Source organism: Protopterus annectens, chromosome 11.part0 (assembly GCF_019279795.1).
Source record: "Protopterus annectens isolate FY-2018-M chromosome 11.part0, PAN1.0, whole genome shotgun sequence".
Taxonomy (NCBI): Eukaryota; Metazoa; Chordata; order Ceratodontiformes; family Protopteridae; genus Protopterus; species Protopterus annectens.
Window position 1 is genome coordinate 1490897570 of NC_056745.1, and position 24991 is coordinate 1490922560.

At 38.5% G+C, this 24991-nt stretch overlaps 1 protein-coding gene across 2 annotated transcripts in view; it reads right to left on the bottom strand.

The window, feature by feature from the left end:
* Positions 1 to 568: 568 nt before the first annotated feature.
* HDAC10 (histone deacetylase 10) overlaps positions 569 to 24991 on the bottom strand; it is a 680378-nt gene continuing 655955 nt past the window's right edge. For both annotated transcript variants that reach the window (XM_044088799.1, XM_044088800.1), the window contains one exon: positions 569 to 1616. In XM_044088799.1, coding sequence (XP_043944734.1) covers positions 1609 to 1616 — 8 coding nt within the window. In that variant the 3' untranslated portion in view covers positions 569 to 1608. The remainder of the gene's footprint in view (positions 1617 to 24991) is intronic.

Genomic DNA, 24991 nt, shown 5'->3' on the forward strand with positions numbered 1-24991 from the left:
ATGTTCTCCAGTGTGGAATGCAGTGGTTACATAACAGCTATGCTGAAAATTTAGCTTATATCATTGAGTCCTGAGCATGGTAACAGTCTTCAGACAGGGAAGCTTTTCACAGTACCTTGCTTAGGGTTAACAAATCCTTGCAACATGTATATTTATACAGCAGTGTAGGAACACACTAGGCAAATGCGTCCATTGGTATGTGACTGCGGTCCATTTGCTGCAATGTACAACCTGATGAACAGATTTAGATAACATACCACTTGATTACACATAACTTTACAATTCTGGCCTATTATGCTCTACTACAGATTTAAATAAATACCTAAGAAAACACCAACAACATCCAATGCACTGGGCCTTCTGTTATGACCACTATAAAACAAAATATACAGGAAATTCACTGCTATACAAATGATTAAATTTGTGGAGCAAACTACTGGCAGCAGAATGTAAAGGTAAAGGCTCCGTTAATATAGCAGAATTACCTGTGAACATGAAAAGCACGATTCATATGTTGCAATAATTCCTGTTTTTGATCATTACAGTATCAGCAAAAATAATACCTGCATTTTTCTACAATAAAAACATAAGTCTTACATTTTATTTCATATAAACAGAATAGAAATCAAAATTAAAATACTGATTAGAATTAATTATATTTTACTTTTTGGTCATTCAGTTATAGTTGACATTACTTTATGAAGTCCACGTAATTAAAGAATTTCGCCACTTCTGATAAAGGTAGCTGGTGTGATTAACATCCAAACAGTTTATAATCCTGGTAGAAAACAAACTATTTTGGCTGAAATGTGGCCTGTAACTTATGCCTTGTTTTGATACCTTCTTGCAGCTGTTGAACCATCTGCCATGTCCCACAGCCAGTCCTTCATCCTCTAAGGCACCTTTCTCCAGGCCAGCTATCCATTTTATTCCTTTGAAGTATACTGGGGGCAGGAAGATGCACAGAAAATGAAGGATTTCAAGTATCGTGTACACCACTGAGGAAGGAACTGATGCCTTTTATTATGTGAGATATTTTATTGGCTGTTTCAGACATATAGTCTGAGAATTATATTGACTAATAAGCACAAACATATTGGAACATGGACGTATAATATAATTTGGCCAGCATAGGTTTTACAATCATTTTAGCTTTTGGACTAATAACAGCCTTTCATAAGGAGTTGGGGCCAATCAAGGGTAGTACATCACTTCTGTGCTGCAGTGCCTTTGTGTTTTCTGTTGCTAGATGTTCTTCCCTTTTTGCTACAGAGCAGTAAGTAAACATATAAAGAAGGACCATAATGTCCAGATACAGATGATTTCGAAAGCATTGCAATCTTCGTCATTAAAAACCACTAAACATAATATTCCCATAATCATTCCTGTCTAAAATCACATACACAATAATACATTTGCAAAAACATGATCACAAAAGTGCTCTAACAATTCTGAAATACTGAGATTTTTCAGAATATGTAGTGCCTGGCACACTTTTGCTCTGCATTTTGTAATGCACTAATTTTCCACCCACAGTGAACAGTACGGAGTGAAACCAGCAGCTGAATGTATCTCCAGGAATTCCAAAACAGCACTTGTGCCAACTTATCAGCATACTGGAAAAGAAGAAAGAAAATTATTCAAATAAGTAATTTTATCCATCAAAAAGGAAAATGTGAACATAAATGACAAACGCAGACGTGCTGCAGTCAGATTAGCTGTTCAAATTACGTCAACCTAACCTTAAGTCAGTTTTAAAGCAGCCAGACTTTGATTCTATAAATACATGTAAATGCTGATGGAAGAAGGCCACCAAGTGTTGGACATAATTTTATGTAGGCACTGTTCCCTCTACCTAATCATTTTTCAGTTTGGACCAGGAAACTTTGTATGCCCCCCCCCCTTCAAATCTGTAACCTAACATTTCTTGTTAGCAATTCATTCTAAGACCCTAATCCCCAATAATACCCATCTCTGCCTTCACGTCCTTCTCAGTTCTGTGTTCTCCACCCACCAATAATGATGTGACATAGACATTTCATAAAGCCCACTTTTCCTTCTTTATTTTGTAGCATAGTGATCTGAACCTCTCCTCATACTCCAAGTCCCCTGTTCTACTTAGCGTCCTGATAATCCCAAAATTTATCTCGTTAATTACGTAGTGCGATGACCCTCTCTGGATTGAGCACCTAACAGACTATTCCAATGAGACCTCACCAACATGTTGTGTAATAAGGGGATCGCATCTGCACCTTTAGAGCATGAACCCTACAATGCAGTGCACCACGGCACTCCATTGGTCTTTGTTGCTGTCCTCTTACAGCACTGTATGACTTGGCCTCTAGGTGCTTCCAATAGCCACATTTACAGGCATCTAACATTAACAGATCAATTCATTTAAAGCAGTGGTGCACAACCTTTTTGTGGGAAGGGCCACTACACGAGTTCTTAATGCATCTGCAGGCCACCTCAAAGGATAGTAAGTCGTTACAAGTTAACAATAGGTACAGGTGACTGGTATTTTTACTTAAGACAGCAGTCATGAAATTGCCTGTTTTCTATATCAACTTTGCGTTTAACTTTATACTGGCTTGCAGACATGACTTATTACAAACTCTTGCAGAAAGTTACTACTGTTTACAGATTACAAGTTATAAACAATAAAGAATAGTTACTTCCGCAGCTAAAATTAGAGGTGTGAGCAACTGCAGTCAATTAGGTAAGTAAGTATGTGCTGGAAAGTTTGCGTGACTGGAGTAAGGCATAGCATTTTTTCACATTTTTTTAAATTTTTGGTTAATCTCTGGGGGGGGGGGGGCAGATGGTGTGCACCACTGATTTAAAGTGATTACCATGCACAGCTATTTTCATCTTTAGTCCTCTGGGTTGGTCCTCTTTGCACAAGTTATCTTTTGATTTCTCAAAACAAAGTGCATGACCTTTATAAAGTGCATGACCTTTAACTCTTATAAATTAATTCCTACCCAACCATCTGTCTACCTAGCCTACAAGCAGCAGACTGTCAAACTGAAGGGTGATGTCACTACCACTGACCACTACTCCACTTCTGGTGTTGTCAATAAAGAGGCTGAGCTTATTATCTGCTGCCAGTGAGATGCCTGATGCTGAAAAGGACCAGTGTCAACAAGAGGGTCAGTGACATCCTGCTACACATGCTTTTCGCTATAAATTCCATTCCTATATTCCATCATCTGCCTCTGGCCAGGCAGCTAGTTCTGTATCCATCTCATCACTTAGGCTATCACTACAATAACAGTTAGTCTTCCCAGTAAAACTGTGTAAGATGCATTGTAAAAATATATTCCTTAAATCCAGACATAAGGCATTTGTTAGGTTCCCTTTGTCAATGATGGTGTAACCGTATCATAGAAGTGGATCATATTATCAAGCCTACGGTGACAGACCAGAAAAAACAGTGTTATCAAGTTAACAGCTGAAGAACAAAGAATACCACATATTGTGGACAGACCATTTAATGATCAACTCACATTTCTGAAGTACCGCAATGACAATTAACTAAATGCAATAGCCTGTTGTGTATGAGTATGTCAATGTCACTCTTCAGCTTCATTTTGACACACTGATTTCAGTAAATTGCTACTGAATCAGAAAGTTATAACCTCCTCTTCAAACAAGTATATCATTCAGGTACATACATGTAGTTCCAGACATGTTATTCCTACACATGTGGTTCCAAATGTGTTATTTCTAGCTAACATAAGCAGTCAGGTGTACACTAAATAAACTGCATTCAGCTAATATCTCAAAACATGATTTGGCAAAGGCTCTTTGGTCTTACAGAACTGACTCATGCATCCCCCAATCTCTAAGAGTTGCACTTGTGAGGTGCAGCAAACCTGGAGGTGATTATAAATAACGGGGGTGCAGAGCATTTCTCACTGCATAACTACCACAACACATTTAAGCTTTCCCTGACCCTGCTTCTGTAGCATTTGGTTCGTGTACGCCTTCATTCCTTACTCTCTTCCACTATATATTTTCTTCACATTCCTTCTGTTTCATGTTTGCCCTATAATTCTTTTCTATTGCACCCAGCTCAGCACTGATTTTATATCACAATTATCTCGGTCTTTTTGCCTCTGCACATAATCACTCCCCCAATCTAACTTTCCTATCTCTTCCTTTCAACACTTTCCCTTCTCAATTAACTGGTACTTGTGAGAGCTTTATCAGATATTCGAAGACTCCTCCGAAACTGGTGAGAGCAGTTTTAGGTTTTCTCCTTCACCACCCCTTACCTCCAACACTATTTGTATTCTGTCTTACATATCGTACATGTGCTGCTTACCTTTTTAATTACATGACCCTCCCCACCCCTATTTCCCTACTGCTGATAACTTCCTCTCTGCAATGCGCCCTTCATTTACAAACATTTTTATTCGTCCGTCTCCCTTCCTCCTCAGTTCTCTAGTAATCCTGTTCTCGATCAACTCAAAACCTTCTTTGTCCATAACTGGGTTGCTGTCTTCATTTAACAATGTTACCGCCATTCTCAGTGGACTCAACCTTTCACCTGTTCCCCTTCCTCTCACCAACATTCATCAAACCTCCCCTTTATTTTAATATTTCACCTGCGTCTTCTCTTATTCCTTAGGAAGATGACTTCAGTGAGACAACTCAACCAATCTCGTTTGTAGATTCTACTCCTTGGCAACATTAAACAAATCCCGTTCTGCTTTCTCGTTACCATTCACAGACGTCAGAATCACATTCTTTATATACTGTCACTCCATCTTCACACCTAAAGTTTGATCATTTGTACACAAGCAGTGCGTTGTCAAAGTGGTGCAACAAGTAGTGTTGTCACCTGAAAATGCACACACACACACACATGTGCACACACACACACGCACTCACACACACACACATGCTCACACACATACACACATGCTCACACACACACACACGCACTCACACGCACTCACACGCACTCACACACACACACACACACACACACACACACACGCACACACACACAGCAGCTTGCATCATGCACACACACACACACACACACACATGCATACGCACGCACACACACGCACTCACACACACACACATGCTCACACACATACACACATGCTCACACACACACACGCACACACGCACTCACACACACAGACACGCGCACACACACATGCATACAGACACACGCACACACATGCACTCACACACACTCACACACACATACACATGCACACACACACACATACGCACACACACACACACACACACACACACACACACACACACACACACACACACACACACACACACACACACACACACACACATACAGATATGGAGAGGGAAAAAAAGATTCAGGAAAGGAGGGGTAAGGCTACAAAGGATAGTAGCGCAGATGCTGCTTAGGGTATAAGGGAGAGAAAGGGGAAGGAAAGTAAACTAATAAAAAAGTTTACTGTGGGGTCAAAGGTCTAAAGAGATAAATGGGGAGGAAAGAAACTACTCTAACTACACAGAAGAAAGACTTAGCTAAGAAAAAAGTTGAGAAAATTGAAATGTCACCTGAAAAAACCCAAGAGCTAATGGTTAAACCATGTCTTCGCAAAGTGGCAAATGAGATCTGAGGTAACAGAGAGGTGCATTGTTGGTAAGGGGAGGTATCCAAGAGCTTTTTGGTGACCACGAGCTTAGTAACGGCCGATCTGAACCCATATGTGAGGATGAAATGAAAACCTGACAATATCCAGTTTTGACTTTTAGAATAGGTAAAGCCTGTAGGAGTAGATATTTGGGCAACTGACTTTTATGGAGAAGTAACTGCCCTCTTTGGAAAGAGTACATAGTTTTTATATGTTTGCTGTGAATTAAAATGGAATTGTGGTTTAAAATTTATTTTTAGTGTCTTTACTGAAATGGAAAGACTGAGAAATGTGAAGTAGGCTCAAACAAAGATGAGAGGAGGCAACTTGAATGCAAGATCAGCCTACCAAGCATTAGTGTGTACATGTATGTTGCAAGTTCGAAGCGTATATTTTAAAGAATCATCATGCAGAGTATGCGAAAGTAATATATTTTTATTAGAGTGACTGCCTTGTCAGTTTTAACAAGGAATGTAAATCACATTGCAGATATCGACAAAAAAAACAGAATACCGAATTACTTTAAGAAGTGTAGAATGCAAATAGCAGTGTTGCAGGAGAGACAGTTGGATAAAAACAAGCATGTGAATGTGGCTGAGAAGGGATTTCAGGACAGGCATTCATCAAAGTAACAGGGACAAAGGAAAACAAGAATAATACTGATTGCATGAGGAGCTCGAAAGACATTATTAGTAGATTTGTGGTAATAAGGGGGGTTTTGGTGGGGAAGGAGCATTACACTGGCATGTGTTTTTATTCCATCTGAAACCAGTGAATTTTGGAGCAAATAATTAGCTTTCAGCAGGAAATATTATTTATGGGTGGGGACTGGAACCATATTTGCAATAGTGAGGATGTATCGAGAGGACCTGGTAGGGAAAAATTTAACAAAAGATGGTAGATTAATGAAGAAATGTATTATCTGGAATGAAAGATGTAGGGTAGACTGAACAGAAATTATATTTCATAAGAGTGTGGTTATTTAACTGAAAGGTTTGCAACATATTCAATAAATATTTCAAATGAAGCACTAGCAAAAACAGAGATAATGATGCAGAGTTATGAATTAGAAGCGAAACATTGGTGGTACTTTCTTACTTTCCTGTTAATTTAAGGAATGGGTCATGGAAATGCAGGAGTTAACAGGGAGGATATACATTTGTTCAGAAGGAATAGATAGGGAGTGGGGTGAAATGAAGGTGGAGATTACAAATGTAGTACAAATAAGAGCAAAGGAGACATTTGAAAGAAGTAATAGGAATTATTGAGAGTGGGGGGAATAACAGAAATGGAGGGATTTTATTTGGTTGACAGAGAGCTAGAGTTAAGTGCAAAATGTTGATTCTCTTGCCATAGAATGGTTTAGGATTGCCTGATTTAAAGGGATACTTTAGAGCTGCTCAACTAAGGCTCATATACATAAAACAAGTAGAAGCTTTTAGATCATAAGTGTAAAGAAATGATGAAACTGAGGTTGGGGTGGGGGCAAGAAGTGAGGAGAAAGTAAAATTTTGGATTGGGGGAAGTTAAGGAAAATGACAGCCATGCAGAATAGTATATTTATAAGGTAACACAAGGGTGTAATAACAGAAAAGAGAGGCTGGACTTTTACTGGAGCCAAATACGAACAGCAAATAATTAGGGAGGCAAAGACATTAGAGTGGAATCAGGCAGAGCGGAAGTTTGAAATGAAGATTAGTGATCGTCTGCCTTTTCCAGGAATTGATAACGGAGTGTAGGCAAAGAAAAGGGAATGGGGAACTAAATGAAAGACCACCTTTTTATTTTTTTTTACTTGAGTCTAGTACAGAAGCTGCTGCTTAAAAAGGGCTAATTATTGAGGCATCTAAAATATTACATGATAAGAATTGATTAAAAGAGGTCCAGGGAAGTAAATACAGGGGTCCAGGGAAGTAAATGATGCATGATGAATTTTTATAATTTTTATATTTTCTATATATTTTCTGATAATTTTTGATGTTGTTTGGTTGATGCAAATGTTTAATATGTATTTTTACATGTATTTTTATATGTATTTTAATAATTGCTTATAATTAATCATGTGATCTTGGCTGCGGGTCACATGATTTTTAGTTTGTATTTATACAGGTGTTTTTGAATGCACCTTTTGTCGTACATTGAGAAAGGGTTTCTTAACCTGAAAGCTTTGTTGTCTTGATAAAGGTTTTTTTCACTCAACTGTTGCAGTTTTATCCAGGTGCTCAGTTTTCCTCTCATATTCCAAAGACACACAGTAAGTGGATTGGGTAGTCTAAAGTGTGTGTGTGTGTGTGTGTGTGTGTGTGTGTGTGTGTGTGTGTGTGTATGTGTGTGTGTGTGTGTGAAAAAAAAATTGGCAACATCCTTCCATTTCCTCCTTTGCTTGTAAGTTCTGTGTCTAGCTGTGGCTGCCCACAGGTGCACTTTTAGAGGATGGTTACAACTCACGAGACAAACAGAAAGAGGGTATCTGTAATAGGTCAGACAAAGTTTAGATACTCCATTATAATGTACATCTAATCACTAACTATGAAACTAGACTCAGACCTGACGCCAACAGTTTTCTATTACACTTCACCCACAATAAGTCCTTTTGACTGGAATGCCTGGGTCCTAGAAATGGGAGTGACTGTATTCTACTCCTTAAAAAGTATCTGTTCACAAAAGTCTGCCTACCAATGCAGATATGAGTGAATCCGGATCTATATGGCCAATATCCAAGGTTTCAGTGAATAACCCTAATAAATCAGCTCTTCCTCCTCCTCCTCCTATCAGATTACATCATTTTAGCAAAGCTTGAACATGCTACCTTGTCATATCCTACATAAAAATGTTCTCCTGAGTGACTTCAATATCCACCTTCTTCACTCATATGGGCACGATACTTCCTGCTCACTTTGACATCTTAGCCTAACACGACTCGTTCTAGAAACAACTAGACATAAGCCTTAGTCACGGAATCAGGTCTTCCTTGAGCTTATTACCAAGAAATTCCTCAAAGTACAGATCTCCCACCATCTATAAGTTATCACTGTCTAGTTTCATTTCGCTGGACCTATAAAACAGCTGAACCACCTTTTCCACTATGATAGACTCTTAAAACAAGATCATTCAAAAAGAATTAGGCCAAGTATTGGGAGCAGGTGGATACTGAGCATGCTCCAGATCTGCATGCCTGTTGTGTGTTCACTAAACTAATCCTAAACATGAATTCATTCATAATAACTTTTTTCCTCCAATATAAAGAAGAAGAGAAGTGAATGAAAAACTTAGACAACTAATGATGTTCTTCAACCACTGAAAATGAGGTCTCAACTACTTGGAGAATAGCTTGGAAGAAGAAAGTATACGCTGCTGAAAACAGACTCCATTACACATCACTCAAAAAGGAATCTACAAATCTATTAGAAGACATAAGGACTCATTTTAAAGAGAGAGACAACCAAGCCTATATGTAAATCTTAATAGTTTCTCAAAGAGAGAAACAAAATTCAAGGTAAATCATGCTCCTCCACAACCTCTCCTGCAAATAACATCTTCAATCCTGAAAATTGTAAAACTATTTATTAAAAACATTCCCAACATTTCCTGCCACTTAATTAATCAGGCTCTTTTCTGAACACCACCTTCTTCCAGCATTTTATTCAAAAAATCAGTTTAAAACGTGTCATGTCATGCTCCAACATAACCCCCTCTCCAGCCCATCTCTTTCTACTCTGCACTGAAATCATTAGCATTTACCAATTCTATTGCTTCATCTCAACCTAAAACAGCCTCGCCCTACCAGGGACTGATTTTCTCTCTGCTATCTAATGTACTAGACTTTCCATAATCCAATTTTCTGTTACTCTATCCATGCAAAATGGTCCACCTAACCTGCAAAGGGGTAGTAGCTACTTGTTTAATGTTTACTTACAAAGAGCTTATTTGACAAAAATGTTTTTTTCTGCAAATGTTCAGTTTACCCAAAAGGGCAAATATCTATCCCAGCAGAGTGCTGCCCTGACATCTCAGATGCTCAGGTAAGAGCCGCCCTCTCCAAAGCAAAACACAGCATCAATGGGACCAGACGGTGTCCCGGCTGCGCCCTACATGAACTCCAAGAAGAGCTAAACTCCAAACATAAAACTACTGTTCAATCTCAGCCTTACTACAGGATATGTGCCCAAAGAGTGGCGTGCAGCAACAGTGGTCCCTCTCCATAAAGGTGGTGCCCCAACGGATCCTGGAAACTATCGCCCCATAAGCCTGACTAGCTTGGTCTGCAAAGCTATGGAAATGATCATCATGGACCTCATAAATAAAGATATTGGGGACCTACAGACACTGGATCCTACCCAGTTCGGCTTTGTTAAGGGCAGATCCTGCCTCTTAAACCTGGTTGATTTCTTTGAAACAGTCACCAAGGCCATTGACGAGGGGAAGGTGGTCCACACAGCCTACCTGGACCTCGCAAAAGCCTTCGATACAATACCCCACTCTGGCATTATAGATAAGCTCATCAGCTTAAATATAAACCCCTATGTCACTAGGTGGATTGCAAACTGGCTCAAGGACAGAACCCACATGATTAGAATTGCTGGAGCCATGTCAGACTCCAAACCAGTTACAAGTGGTGTCCCACAAGGCTCAGTCCTGGGACCTCTCTTGTTCGGTATATATTTCTCGGAGGTACAGGCCAACACGGAAGGACTGTGGCTGACCAAGTTCGCAGATGACTGCAAACTGGGCACCATAATAGACTCTCCAGCCGACACAAGCATCCTCCAAAAGGGCCTCATAGAAACAGACAACTGGTGCCACAGCCATGGCCTCAAGCTAAACGCCAAAAAGTGTATAGTCATCCCCTTTGGCAAATCAAAGTGCCCACAAATTACCACAGAGGTGGTAATCCATTAAGTACAGAAGAAGTAATTAGGGACCTGGGGACCCAAGTTGATAGCAATCTCTCATTTGACAACCACGTGGCCAAAGTGGTTAGAAAAACATTTTATATAACCCACCTAATCATGAAGAGATTCACATCTAGATCAGGGGAGGTCATCGTGCCTCTTTACTCATCCCTCATCAGGCCCATAATTGAGTACAATGCCCCTTTTGGGATGTACCTTACCAGACACCTGCAGCAACCGGAAAGACCCCAAAAGTACCTCACCAAGAGGATCAAAGGGCTCAAACAGATGCCATATGCTGCCCGGTTAAAGAAACTCCAGCTCTACTCAGTGGCATACCACCTGTTCAGTGGCAATCTGTGCCTGACGTATAAAGCCATGTCCAACCTGGAATTAATGGACATGCTGCACCTCAGAAAATCCAAATCCCATCTAGCTACACGCTTGAGAGACTTGAACCTCAGCACTGAAATAAATAGGACATGCTGGAGGGACAGATTCATAACCCAGAGGCTCCCTTCACTCTGGAATAAAATCCCAGTCCAGGTTAGGCAGAGTCCCTCATTGACTTTCTTCAAGAGGAATCTTGATGAGTGGATGGGAGATCATAGGTTTACCCTGGGTATCACTTCTGTGTCACTGTTAGACAGAGGCACAGTATACTAACCTCGAAAAAGGGCATAGCAAAATAAATTTAAAATGGGTGGCGAAAGCCAAACACATTCTGGCTAGGCTTATAAATGCCCTAGGGCAGATAGCCTAGTATGAACCTATGGGTGGGGACTGGAACCATATTTGCAATACTGAGGATGTATCAAGAGGACCTGGTAGGGAATAATTTAACAAAAGAGGGTAGACTAATTAAGAAATTTATTATTTGGAATGAAAGATGTAGGGTAGACTGAAGAGAAATTATATTTCATAGGAGTGTGGTTATTTAACTGAAAGGTTTGCAACATATTCAATAAATATTTCAAATGCAATAGCAAAAACAGAGATAATGATGCAGAGTTATGAATTAGAAGCGAAACATTGGTGGTACTTTCTTACTTGCCTGTTAATTTAAGGAATGGGTCATGGAAATGCAGGAGTTAACAGGGAGGATATACATTTGCTCAGAAGGAATAGATAGGGAGTGGGGTGAAATGAAGGTGGAGATTACAAATGTAGTACAAATAAGAGCAAAGGAGACATTTGAAAGAAGTAATAGGAATTATTGAGTGTGGGGGGATAACAAAAATGGAGGGATTTTATTTGGGAGACAGAGAGTAGAGTTAAGTGCAAAATGTTGATTCTCTTGCCATAGAATGGTGTAGGATTGCCTGATTTGAAGGGATACTTTAGAGCTGCTCAATTAAGGCTCATATACATAAAACAAGTAGAAGCTTTTAGATCATAAGTGTAAAGAAATGATGAAACTGAGGTTGGGGTGGGGGCAAGAAGTGAGGAGAAAGTAGAATTTTGGATTGGGGGAAGTTAAGGAAAATGACAGTCATGCAGAATAGTATATTTATAAGGTAACACAAGGGTGTAATAACAGAAAAGAGAGGCTGGACTTTTACTGGAGAAAAGTAGTAAAGGAGCCAAGTACGAACAGCAAATAACTAGGGAGGCAAAGACATTAGAGTGGAATCAGGCAGAGCGGAAGTTTGAAATGAAGATTAGTGATCGTCTGCCTTTTCCAGGAATTGATAACGGAGTGTAGGCAAAGAAAAGGGAATGGGGAACTAAATGAAAGACAACCGTTTTATTTTTACTTGAGTCTAGAACAGAAGCTGCTGCTTAAAAAGGGCTAATTATTGAGGCATCTAAAATACTGCATGATGATAAGAATTGATTAAAAGAGGTCCAGGGAAGTAAATAGTGTGGGAAGAAATAGCCAGGAAATTGTTATGGCTAGGCTTGTATAGGCCCTAGGGCTGATAGCCTAGTACCAACCTATGAACAAGAAGAGGTTCCTGGTTCGATTCTCAGCTGGGGTGCCTTCTGTGCAGAGTCTGCATGTTCTCTCTGTGTTCATGTGAATTTTATCCAGGTGCTCAGTTTTCCTCTCATATTCCAAAGACACGCAGTAAGTGGACTGGGTAGTCTAAAGTGTGTGTGTGTGTGTGTGTGTGTGTGTGTGTGTGTGTGTGTGATACAGAAGAAAAAATTGGCAACATCCTTCCAGTTCATCCTTTGCTTGTAAGTTCTGTGTCTAGCAGTGGCTGCCCACAGGTGCACTTTTAGAGGATGGTTACAACTCACGAGACAAAGAGAAAGAGGGTATCTGTAATAGGTCAGACAAAGTTTAGATATTCCATTATAATGTACATCTAATCACCAACTATGAAACTAGACTCAGACCTGACGTCAACAGTTTTCTATTACACTTCACCCACAAGAAGTCCTTATGACTGGAATGCCTGGGTCCTAGAAATGGGAGTGACTGTATTCTACTCCTTAAAAAGTATCTGTTCACAAAAGTCTGCCTACCTATGCAGATATGAGTGAATCCAGATCTATATGGCCAATATCTGAGGTTTCAGTGAATAACCCTAATAAATCAGCTCTTCCTCCTCCTCCTCCTCCTATCAGATTACAACATTTTAGCAAAGCTTTAACATGCTACCCTGTCATATCCAACATAAAAATGTTCTCCTGAGTGACTTCAATATCCACCTTCTTCACTCATATGGGCACGATACTTCCCGCTCACTTTGACATCTTAGCCTAACATAAAAAAGAATGAAGTGGAAAGCACTCAACGAAACCAAAAAACTGTTAACAGAGTGCAGCCAGCCAGAAAGAACACTGATGCTTCCTTCGGAAAGTTTAATGACAAACAGAAAATACACATTAACGCTTTTCAATCCACAAATAAATCCATGCGTTTTCGTCCAAGCAAATGGACTTCATCAGATAACAGTGAATAATTCATTGGGCCATTATATACACTCATTCATTAAAAACAGACCAATTAGACTTTGAATAAAACTTTTAAATGTGCAAATCAAGCAAGGTCCATAAAAACTGGTTAGACCCCCCACTCAGACCTATAGTTACAGCTGAAGGGTCAAAAACAACTCCTCTAGCGAAATATGTTGACTCCAAAACAAAACACATTTGGGTCAACAACAAAACCATTTTAAAAGATTCTTGGGATTTTTTAAAACAACTTTCCCCTGACATTTTTAAGGAAGACTTGTTGTTTGTTACCATAGATATTGTGGACTTATTTTTAAGCATCCCACACAATAGTGGGATGGAAATGTTTGAAGAGAGTATATTCTTGGACAATGCCATGACACAAAATGAGAAAATATTATCAGTGGCCCTCATGGACACCATATTAAGATACAACTTTCTTCTATTTGATGGAGAGTATTTTCAATAGAAAGAAGGAGTTTCCATGGGGGCAGAGTGTGCTCCAACTTACGCCAACATAGTATTGTCCAAATGGGAAGAAAGTTTTGTTTTACACTCCAATTTCAATAAGGAATGGTTATTGTATCGAAGGTTCCTTGATGACATTGTCATTTTTTGGACTGGGGGGATATGATAAGTTTTTAGAGTTCATGGATTATATTAGTCATACTACTAATTTTCTAAAATGTACTTATAACATCAATTCTGAAATGTTACAATACCTAGATATAGAAATATGTAAAAATAAAAATAAGCAACATTTTGAATCTAAGGTGTTTAGAAAAGAGACATATTGCAATTCCTATTTGCATTTTGATAGTGCTCATCCCCTACACTGCAAGAGAAACATAGTAAAGGGACAATTTGTGAGGGGATCGAGAATGACTAGTTTAAATATTGATTTTGATCAGGAATGCAATAATTTAGAAAAAATGTTCATAGAAAGGGGTTACCCCAAGATTTTTGTGACTAATATAAGAAGAGAAGTAGAAGATGGGAGGGGGACAGATTTAAACCTATTATAGGGATGAATAATTTTATGACATTTCAAGATGAACAAAATAAATCAAATGTTAAAGAAGAACAATTTCAAAGAAATTTAATAGTAGAATATAATAGATTTAATTACAATTTAAGAGATACACTACAAAAAGAATGGAACAAATTTGTAGCCCTTTCTGATATTGAGGAAATTATTAATGTTAAACCAAAGATAGTATATATAAATTCTACAAGTATAAAAAATATGTTGGAGAAAAGGAAAAGGAACTCCCCACACACAAGTAAAAACAAAAAGGTTGGAACTTTTAGATGTGGTAGGTGTAATCAATGTTCATTTATTATCAACAAAAGTGAAATCTTTTTGAAAAGTAGAAATTTACTGATTAAAAGTAAGGGCATATACAATTGTGACACTAAAGGTGTGGTGTATTTGGTAATTTGTGACAAATGTCCCTCCTTCTATGTAGGAAAAACTGAAAGGGAGTTAAGGAAAAGAATGTATGAACATTCCTATGATATTTCAAGAGAAAAGGAGACGAATGCCCTCTTTAAACACAGTAGGAACTGTGAGGGTTGTAACTTTCATTTTTTTGTCCTTCAACAAGTCAAGCAAGATGTCAGGGGAGGTATATGGGAAGAAATTTTAGAGAGTAGGGAATTGTGGTGGCAAGTGTACCTTGAAGCAGGGAAAAAGCCTGGCTTAAATGATTTTATAAGTATCATACCCTTATTAAAGCTAAGAGCAAATAAAATATAAAAGTAACAAGAGTTTTTAACATTAGAGGGCGTAGTTTGCCAGATTTTATTTTTAGTATGTAATACATTGATACATTTTACAACACTATTTATATCATTTATATTAATTATTAATATTTATTAATATAGTATGTTTATGAAATATATATTTTTTTATCCTTATATATAAACTAGTTTTTACAATAATAAACATTGAAGTTGTCGGTGTATGTATATTTAAGCAGTAATATGGTGTTTAAGTCAGTCCTTATTAATATTCATGAGGCTTAGGGAATGCTTGATTTGCACATTTAAAAGTTTTATTCAAAGTCTAATTGATCTGTTTTTAATGAATGAGTGTATATAATGGCCCAATGAATTATTCACTGTTATCTGATGAAGTCCATTTGCTTGGACGAAAACGCATGGATTTATTTGTGGATTGAAAAGCGTTAATGTGTATTTTCTGTTTGTGTCATTAAACTTTCCGAAGGAAGCATCAGTGTTCTTTCTGGCTGGCTGCACTCTGTTAACAATCTTAGCCTAACATGACTGGTTCTAGAAACAACTAGACATAAGCCTTAGTCACGGAATCAGGTCTTCCTTGAGCTTATTACCAAGAAATTCCTCAAAGTACAGATCTCCCACCATCTATAAGTTATCACTGTCTAGTTTCATTTCACTAGACCTATAAAACACTTGAACCACCTTCTCCACTATGCTAGACTCTTAAAACAAGATCATTCAAAAAGAATTAGGCCAAGTATTGGAAGCAGGTGGATACTGAGCATGCTCCAGATCTGCATGCCTGTTAACTGAGCATGCTCCAGATCTGCAAACCTGTTGTGTATTCATTAAACTAATCCTAAACATTAATTCATTCATGATAACTTTTTTCCTCCAATATAAAGAAAAAGAGAAGTGAATGAAAAGCTTATAGACAACTAATGATGTTCTTCAACCACTGAAAATGAGGCCTCAACCACTTGGAGAATAGCTTGGAAGAAGAAAGTATACTCTGCTGAAAACAGACTCCATTACACACCACTCAAAAAGGAATCTACAAATCTATTAGAAGACATAAGGACTCATTTTAAAGAGAAAGACAATCAAGCCTATATGTAAATCTTCACAGTTTCTCAAAGAGAGAAACAAAATTCAAGGTAAATCCCGCTCCTCCACGACCCCTCCTGCAAATAACATCTTCAATCCTGAAAATTGTAAAACTATTTCTTAAAAACATTCCCAACATTTCTTGCCATTTAATTAATCAGTCTCTTTTTCTGAACACCACCTTCTTCCAGCATTTTATTAAAAAAATCAGTTTAAAACTTGTCATGTCACGCTCCAACATAAACCACTCTCCACCCCATCTCTTTCTACCCTGCACTGAAATCATTACCATTTACCAATTCTATTGCTTCATCTTAACCTAAAACAGTCTTGCCCTACTAGGGACTCATTTCTCTCTGCTATCTAATGTACTATACCTTCCATAATCCAATTTTCTGGTACTCTCTCCATGCAAAATGGTCCACCTAACCTGCAAATGGGTAGTAGCTACTTGCTTAATGTTTAATTACAAAGAGCTTATTTGACAAAAATGTCTTTTTCTGCAAATGTTCAGTTTACCCAACCTTCAAAAGGGCTAGTAACGTTCTGTTTAAACGTTAACTCACTAAAAGCTTATTACATAATGTATTAGATTTCTCTAAATGTTTTAATTGTTCTGTACAAATATTTGTTATTCTTTTGTAACATGTAATGTGTAACTTGCAATATTTGGAGCTTTTCTCCCAGGGCCTACACTGAAAACGGGCTCTTTATGGCACAGTGGACTTCCCCGGTCATCAAACGTAAATGAATAAAATAAATAAGTTTCTTAAAGTGTTCTTGCTCATGGTAAACTTGAGACTGATGGGATTTTTCCTTGGTTGCAAGGAATAGTTTCCCTAGGTACAGCTGAGTTATAAAGGAATGAGTTACACTTTTCTGAATACTGAGTGTAAAAAAGCATAACTCAGATAAATATATATTTTTTTGCAGGGCCAAGCCTAATGAGCAACCCACTTTGAAGTCTCCCCAACCCCTCAAAATTATATATATACAAATTCTGCAGTCACACTACACCAGAGAAAGGGGAAAAATCCAGAAACTGTACCACCATCTTACACTCTGCAGCTGTCGTAAAATGTACAATGATACTGAAAACACACAAAACCACTCGCTCATGTGTCACCAAAGTGAAGCTATATAGAAAGGAACATATTCATATACATACTTGTCATAGTTTAAATTATTACTATACAAAAGTGCCTTCTCCTTCCATCTGGAAATCGGCTTTGGTCTTCCCACTTCTAAACTCCATAACTGCAGATCAGTGTCCTTCCTATCCTCTTAAGCTCTTTGGCTAATTAAGTGGAAAAGCTTACAGATGGACAAGCACTGCTTACTTGAATAAACACTACACTTGTTCCTGATGTTGATGCAACAGTTCCAAACAAATACTTGTATTTTCCGTAACTTTATCCATTACATCTGCAGTATATGATTATTGATCACAATGTAGAAGTATGGAAACAGCTGATTGAAGCTTGTGTATCAAAAAAAGAATTGACCAAAAACCCAAAATAGGAAAAATAAATTGCAAAAGGAAAACAATATGTACTTTTGTGATTGAACTAAAACCTTACTACTATATTCAGACCTAATTTGTTTAAGTAGTGGGATTGTGATGATGCCAGGTAGTGCCAGCTGTGCCAGGGGGAGTAGGGCAGTGCATGTGTAACATATGCCATCATAGCTAGCTGGAGTTCTGTAACGAATTTTATGTCATTTGACTATCGTACTGATTTGCACAGATGCTTATGTTAAAAATGTATTTGTAAAGTTGCTTGTGTTAAAAATGTATCAACAGTGGGTCCTGCTGGACAGAAAAGAAATATACATGTATGTCAGACTGTATTGTTGTAACTGATGAAATGTATATATTCTAACAGAGGATAGCGTAAGGGGAAAGGATTAAGCTTAGCCCAGCTAACCTTAAGAAAAATAGCCTGAAATTAAATTACTTGGTTTAGGCCATAAAGATTTTATTTCACAGGTCTGAATGCAGTCAGAGATGCAATGTCTGTGAAAAGCTGGGCTGCAGTCCCCACTGTACTCTCCTTTGTGGTGAAATAATTGCTACCCTGGAGGTGTCACAGAATAGCTTGTTAGTTTCTGTAGGAAAGGTGGAAGTGTTGGAATTGTTTTACAGTTTCCAGCTAATGTTCTATTTGTGAACTGCGACACATCAGTGTCAGATCTTGGCTCAGTTTCTAGTGAGGGGGTAGTGTGGGAACCACACAGTCAGGTGACCAGATGTGATGTCATTCTGTAGCCAGCAGTAAAACTGTATTTGAACACTAGTGAGAGATCTAAGGTGTACACTCTGTTGTTAGACCACACAAGATACCCATTCACTTCATCTTGCCTTGTTTTAGTAAATAACTAGGGGACCGTAATTCATAAGTCCGTTAGAAAAATATAGTGCTATTAGCTAAGAGTAGTTTTTTCTGTCTGTATGAGTCTTTCCATCTGTGTTGTTTTTTTTATATTTCCTGTTTCTGAAACTCTGGTGTGTACTGTAAACAGATATTAAGTATGTTCATGTTTTTTTATTATTTCTTATTAAATATATCTAAACCTTTCATTGTAGTTGGTCTTTTAGAAAATATTTATTCTTTGTGAGTACTTGCTGCTTGGTTAACACTGCCATTTGTATAAGTATTAATTTTAGTCAGTGTAACTAGGTACCCTGGTATGAGCCTTTAAGTAGCTGGCTTTGAGTGTTGTGGTGGCAGCAGATCTACCTTATAGTCTGGGTGGAGGTGGAAGAGTGGGTAAGCTGTGTCAGCCTTTCCCAGGTTTGTGTGTGTGTGTGTGTGTGTGTGTGTGTGTGTGTGTGTGTGTGTGTGTGTGTGTTTGTGAGACAGCTACTTTGAAGAGGGACACTGAGAGCACTGATTTCATTGACAGAGTGGGGGAGGACATGGCTTGGAACACCCCGCTAAGGACTCAGCTGTACAGTGGTCAGTGGGAAGTCTTACTTGGGGCATGGACAGAAACCCCAGCCTCAAGACTGGAGTGTGCATTCCCTGTGTGCTCTTAAGGGAAGTTGTACTTGGTACAGAAAGCTGCACCTGACAGAAAGTGTGTGTGTGTGTTTATTTTTCTCACAGTGAACGTTCCTCACTGGTGTCAGTGGTGAGAACTGGGGCTCCTTGATCAGTGGCCCAGACAGGGGACATCACAGAGAGTATTATTAGAAGGGTTTTTCTAAGATAAGGGGCAGGGTTTAGGGTTAGGGTTAAAACACATTACTAAGGAAGAATAATTAGCATCCTATAGGCCAATATCTCTAGTCAACAGTAACATTACTTGGAGGGAGGTTTGAACTTGGTGACTGCAGCATGTTCTGGCTAAAGCCATGCACACATCACAGTATGACTGCATTAATTATAGACATGCTTATGATAAAGTGTGGAAGGAGTCTTTGTTCTTATCATCTTTACTGAAGTGATCAAGCCATATTAACAAGTTCACATTTACAAATATTGATCATCATATATGTTGTTATATATCATATAAACTGGGCAATATTACATAAATTACTTGCCTTCTCGTAAACCTCACCCCCCATTAAAACATTTTTCTGCATGTATTGCTCCCACAATTTCCATTTTATGCCTACACTTTTCTAAAGATCCTACTTCCTGTTCTTTTATCTCTATTACAATATTCACTACCTGAAGTATAGTCAGTTCATATTTTGAGTTCCATTTTGTACTAATTGCTTTTTTTCTCAGCCACCAGAATTAAAGTTAATAAGGCCTTAGTATGTCTAGGTGATTCAGATCCTGCATCCCAGGGTAAAAACACAATTCCTTAGTTACACTCATTTGCTTGCCCAGTTTTCCCAACAGACTACTCTGAAGGAAATTTTTAAAGTCTGTCAAATCATTACACTCCCAAAATATATGTTTCCAGTTACCTCTTACTTACCCAACACACCTCCAACATTTGCTATTTAGCTGAGGAAAAAATCTTTGGAGCCTGCTGGGAGTATAAAAGTATCTATGCAAACACATCCAAGCAAAGATCCTACACCTTCTAGACGTTGTTTCATATTCGGGAGCCATACATATGTCCTCCCACTGTTTCTTTGTACACTGCTTAGCTAATCTCTCTTCCAAATCTTTTCTGATCTCCTCTGACCAATTCCAGCAGCCACCATGCAACACTCTATATGACGCAACACTCTATATGCCCTAACAATCATCCCTTCCCAACAGTAACCTCTGCTTTAGACTCAACCAAAACCCCAACTAGTACAGGTCCCTCTCCAAGCATTCCTCCTCCCCCTAAATGTCCACACCCCGATACCAATCCCCGAAAGGAAAGGCAACATCCAGCCCACAATACAAATATTCCACTGGCCTCCTCCCACTCAACCCCTCAACCATCTGCTCCCAACACCTGGCTTGTCCACCAGCCTTCTCAAGTAAATTCCAGCTCCCTCCTGTCCACCCCTGCACCTCCATTTGCAGCAAACCCATCGGCAGAATCTCCACTCTCCATTCCAGTGCTGGCTTAGTTCTTAGTATACTTTTTGAAACCTTATGAATATAATATTCTGTTTAATTGTTACTATTCTCCTCAAGGATCTGTGTCCAAAAGCCTACACCCTCCCCATCTCTTGAACTATCTCCTAATCCATCATCATCCACCTTCCACCTTGAACTGTAGCCTCCTCCCTGTGCCATGCACAACAGCCTCAAGTGTGTAGCTTCAAAACATCCTCTCTAATAGGTAATCCCAAGCTTTCCTGTTCTACTGGGAGGATCAGTCCACCCCACTTGACTCTTGGCCCCCCCCACAAACAACATCCTTCAACTCTTTATTAACTACTATTCACAACCTCTCCTCTGTTTGACAAAAACATGTTTGACTTGTGTACAAAACCAAAGAAACCAAAATATTTTCACTGTTTGAATCTTGCTAACCACATCTAAGGGGGGGCTTTTTTCTTGAGAACATTTCAGAGAAACTAAAACTCTGCTGGCTTCCAAGTTTTTATTCCAAGAAAAACTTTTAAGAAACATAGGTGAGACTATCTTTTTAAGGTGCTGATTAGGTTTATCTTCCCCAGCAGATGTGTATACATGTTCTATACAGAGGAACAATCACAGTGGTCAAATAAGGTTCAGTTATACCAGGAGAAAGTCAGACAGTAAAAGACACAATACATGATATCCCATCCTTGCCCCGTACCTGGTACACAAGGCAAATAAATATGTTTTTGTGAACCCTCTGACCAATTTCATATAAAACCATACATGACAGGGATACTTCCAAGATGGCTACATACTGATCAACAGCTTAATTTCAGCTCTCCAATATGAAAAAAGAAAGTGACAGATAAGGGCCAAGAACACTGCCAATTTTAGTAAATTCAGTTATTGGCTACTAGTAAGTACACTACCATTAGAAAGCAGCCAAGACCTATATTAGTAAAGAAGATATCCCACCAGCAAAAAGAGATGATCCTGACAAAACTATGGCAGAAGGGCAAACCTATATTAGTAAAGAAGATATCCCACCAGCAAAAAAGAGATGATCCTGACAAAACTATGGCAGAAGGGCAAAGTAGTAAAAGCTGCAGATAAGTATAGTATTTGTGGAAATGACTATTCACTATACACCAGTCATAAGAGAAGCAAATTTACTCCAGCAATCAGGGAATGCCGAGAGATAGGTGTGAGATTCAACCATCTGTATACAGCTTTCTTCAGAATATTTTTCCTAGACAACCAAAGTCATTTTTGATGTAGAACAGGCTAAGGAGGAAATATAAAATTTTGCCTGAAAAGATGAGCCATCATACAGAAGGGAAGACTGTTTCAAACTCTCCTGATAATAAAGCTCATACAGAGAATTTACCAGTGAAACCTTTTCCAATGTTCCAAAGGAAAATGTCTGACAAACAAAGAACAGTTTCAAACTCTTTTGATAATAAAGCTCATACAGAGACTTTGCCAGTGAAATCTTTTCCAGTGTTCCAAAAGAAAATGATTGACAAACAAAAAAAGCATGGGAGTTGACTAGAAGAATTAGGGGTATCTTGGAAATGAACTGGAGTCTGGAGTTGAGAGATGGAGATGAACAGGAAGAAGACCAGCAACATAGAAATTAGTGAACATATGTGAGATTATAAAGCATCAATATGGCTGTACAAGAAAAAGTGGAATTAATTAACTTTTATTGATGCTGTTAAACTTGTGAGGGACTACAAGACATTTGCCTCACTTCCTGTAATTAATGTTTGGAAGGACACTAAGGGGAAGGAAAACATTAACTGTAAGTAAAACAATTTCTGTTCTTAACAGTATACTTTTCATGATATAAATTGCATGCTATATAGCAAAGCATTTTCAGATACTGTACCTGATAAAGATACTAAAGTAAATAGATGCCTTAGTTTTTCTTTCTTTCCTCTTTTTAGTATTAATAAATACAGGCATTAAAATGCAAAAAGACAAAAAAAGGCTGGATAAAAGTATGTTTAAGTTAACAGGATGTTGTCTTGGGTTGTCGAGGTGGGGGATAAAGCATATGGATGGGGCAGTGGTGCAGCAGTTGCTTTGTCACCTCACAGCAAGGGGTTCTCTGGTTCAATTCTCGGCTGGGGTGCCTTATCTACAGAGTCTGCATGCCATCCCTGTGTTTGTGTGGGTCTCTTCCGGGTGCTCCAGTTTCCTCCCACATGTAAAGACATGCATCTGGAGCATTTCTCCCCAGGCCTCTCCTGAAAATTGGCTTTGTTCCAAGCTTGACTTTCCCAGTAAACAAATGCTAAATAAAATTAAATAAAATAATATATGTGGAACTGACATGTTTTCTCTTACTTCTGCACAAGTCAAAGTCTGAATTAAGACCACTGGTTTACTATAACAAGTTTTAAGTGGAAACTAAATAAGAGAATACTGAATTTAATGAAAACTTTTCCTTCAGGAATACATGCTTAGTATGTCTTTAGACACTTGCAGCTGATGGCTACATTCTTCTCTTATGTTTCCACGAAGACAGGTTGATTACAGAGTAATAAACTGTCAGGACACTGGCTTCTTCAAGGCTGAAAGTCAATGCTTTCTGAAAACATGCAACTTGTTTTTTTTTTCATAACTGGGAGGGGGAATACATATAAAAAAGAACAGAAAGCAATTAGTGCAAGTAGGAGCACACAGGTAATAAATGCATCTTACCAGCAGTGACAGATGTCCGGGTGGAAAACCTTAGAGACATATCTAGAAATAGATGTATTGTTTTTCCTGTGGAAGAAAAACTCTTTGAACTGATGTGCCAGCTGACATCCCAGGATTACAATCCTGTGTGAAGGAGTCAAAAAGAACTTTTGAATGTTCTGTTGGAATCCCAGCTCATGTATGAGATCTCTCACTCAAGTAATAGATTCCTGACACTTTGAAAACGACTCTGCAAAGATAGGCAAGTCATCTAATTATTGAAAAAAGAAAATGGATACTCTGTAGCCTGCAGCAAGCTACTATAACTGGTGCAAAGGTAAAGCAGAGAACTGATAAAGTGATCCACACACACACACACACAAACGTTAAACGCCTGAAGTCTGAATGAAAATGAATGTGATGATAAACATCTTTTAAATGCAATGTAACCAGGAAACTTAAACGATGAAGAAGATTTGGTGGTGACGTCATTTAGAACTTGAGCACTATCATAAGTAGGTCTAAGAAGAAACACGCAGAACTGGTCTCAAAGCATCATGTTTCTTTGGCACTAAAAACATCCTCAAACAAAAAACTTTCCCAACTTGGGAAGGAAGAATTGGTTCTGTCATATATTGGAACTACATGTAATGAAGGACAGGTAGAAATACAAGAGTCTGGTGTGGTCTGGAGGATGAGGAATATCCCACTGGCAAGGAGGAATATCCTTTCCCTGCCCCGTATAACCTTGATGAATCATCTAAAGAACCCAGAAAAGTTGATATTCAGACCTTCTGGAAGGGAAAACAGAATGCCATGGTGGCAGGAGTGAACAAAGTCCCTTAAATAGTCAAACTGACTAGTTGGACTGTCCTTGGGTTTGGGGGTTCCTGAATTCATTTTGTAATACCATTGCCATTATGCCAAAACTAGGTGATGAGTTAGAGAATCCATTAAAAAACTGAAAAAAGAGGGCAGAAAAAACATGTTGAGATTCCCTGATTTAATTTCACCATTTCATTCCACTTTTTGATTACCTCTGCAGCAAAGGAACCAAAAGGTGAATCTCTATCCAAATATGAAAATAAAACTTAATTATTCACATCCTCTTGGAAGGTTCTAAGAATGCAGCCAGGCAAACCTCCTGAAAACAGTACCAAAGGTCATAGCCCTGGGAGACTTATCAACAGAGTCATATGGAGCACACTATAAACAGAGAGCAGTAATTAGTACAATGGGAGAAACAACATAATTTAAAGCAGATTTTTCCTCACAGGAAAAAACTGCAGTCCAAATAAACAGTCCTCATACTTTCAGTTAGTCAGAATAAACATTAACATGTGACCCTGACAATTCAAAATTCTGAAAATCAAAGTTGCAGAAGTATACACTATTTCCCTGTACCCATCAATAATCTTCCAGTCCATATTAGACAATGGTAGGATAGGAATGAACTAACTCTTTAGCAGCAGTAGGATTAACTAAAGCTATAGCTGCTGGGTCAGGTTTGAGATGAGTGCATAAC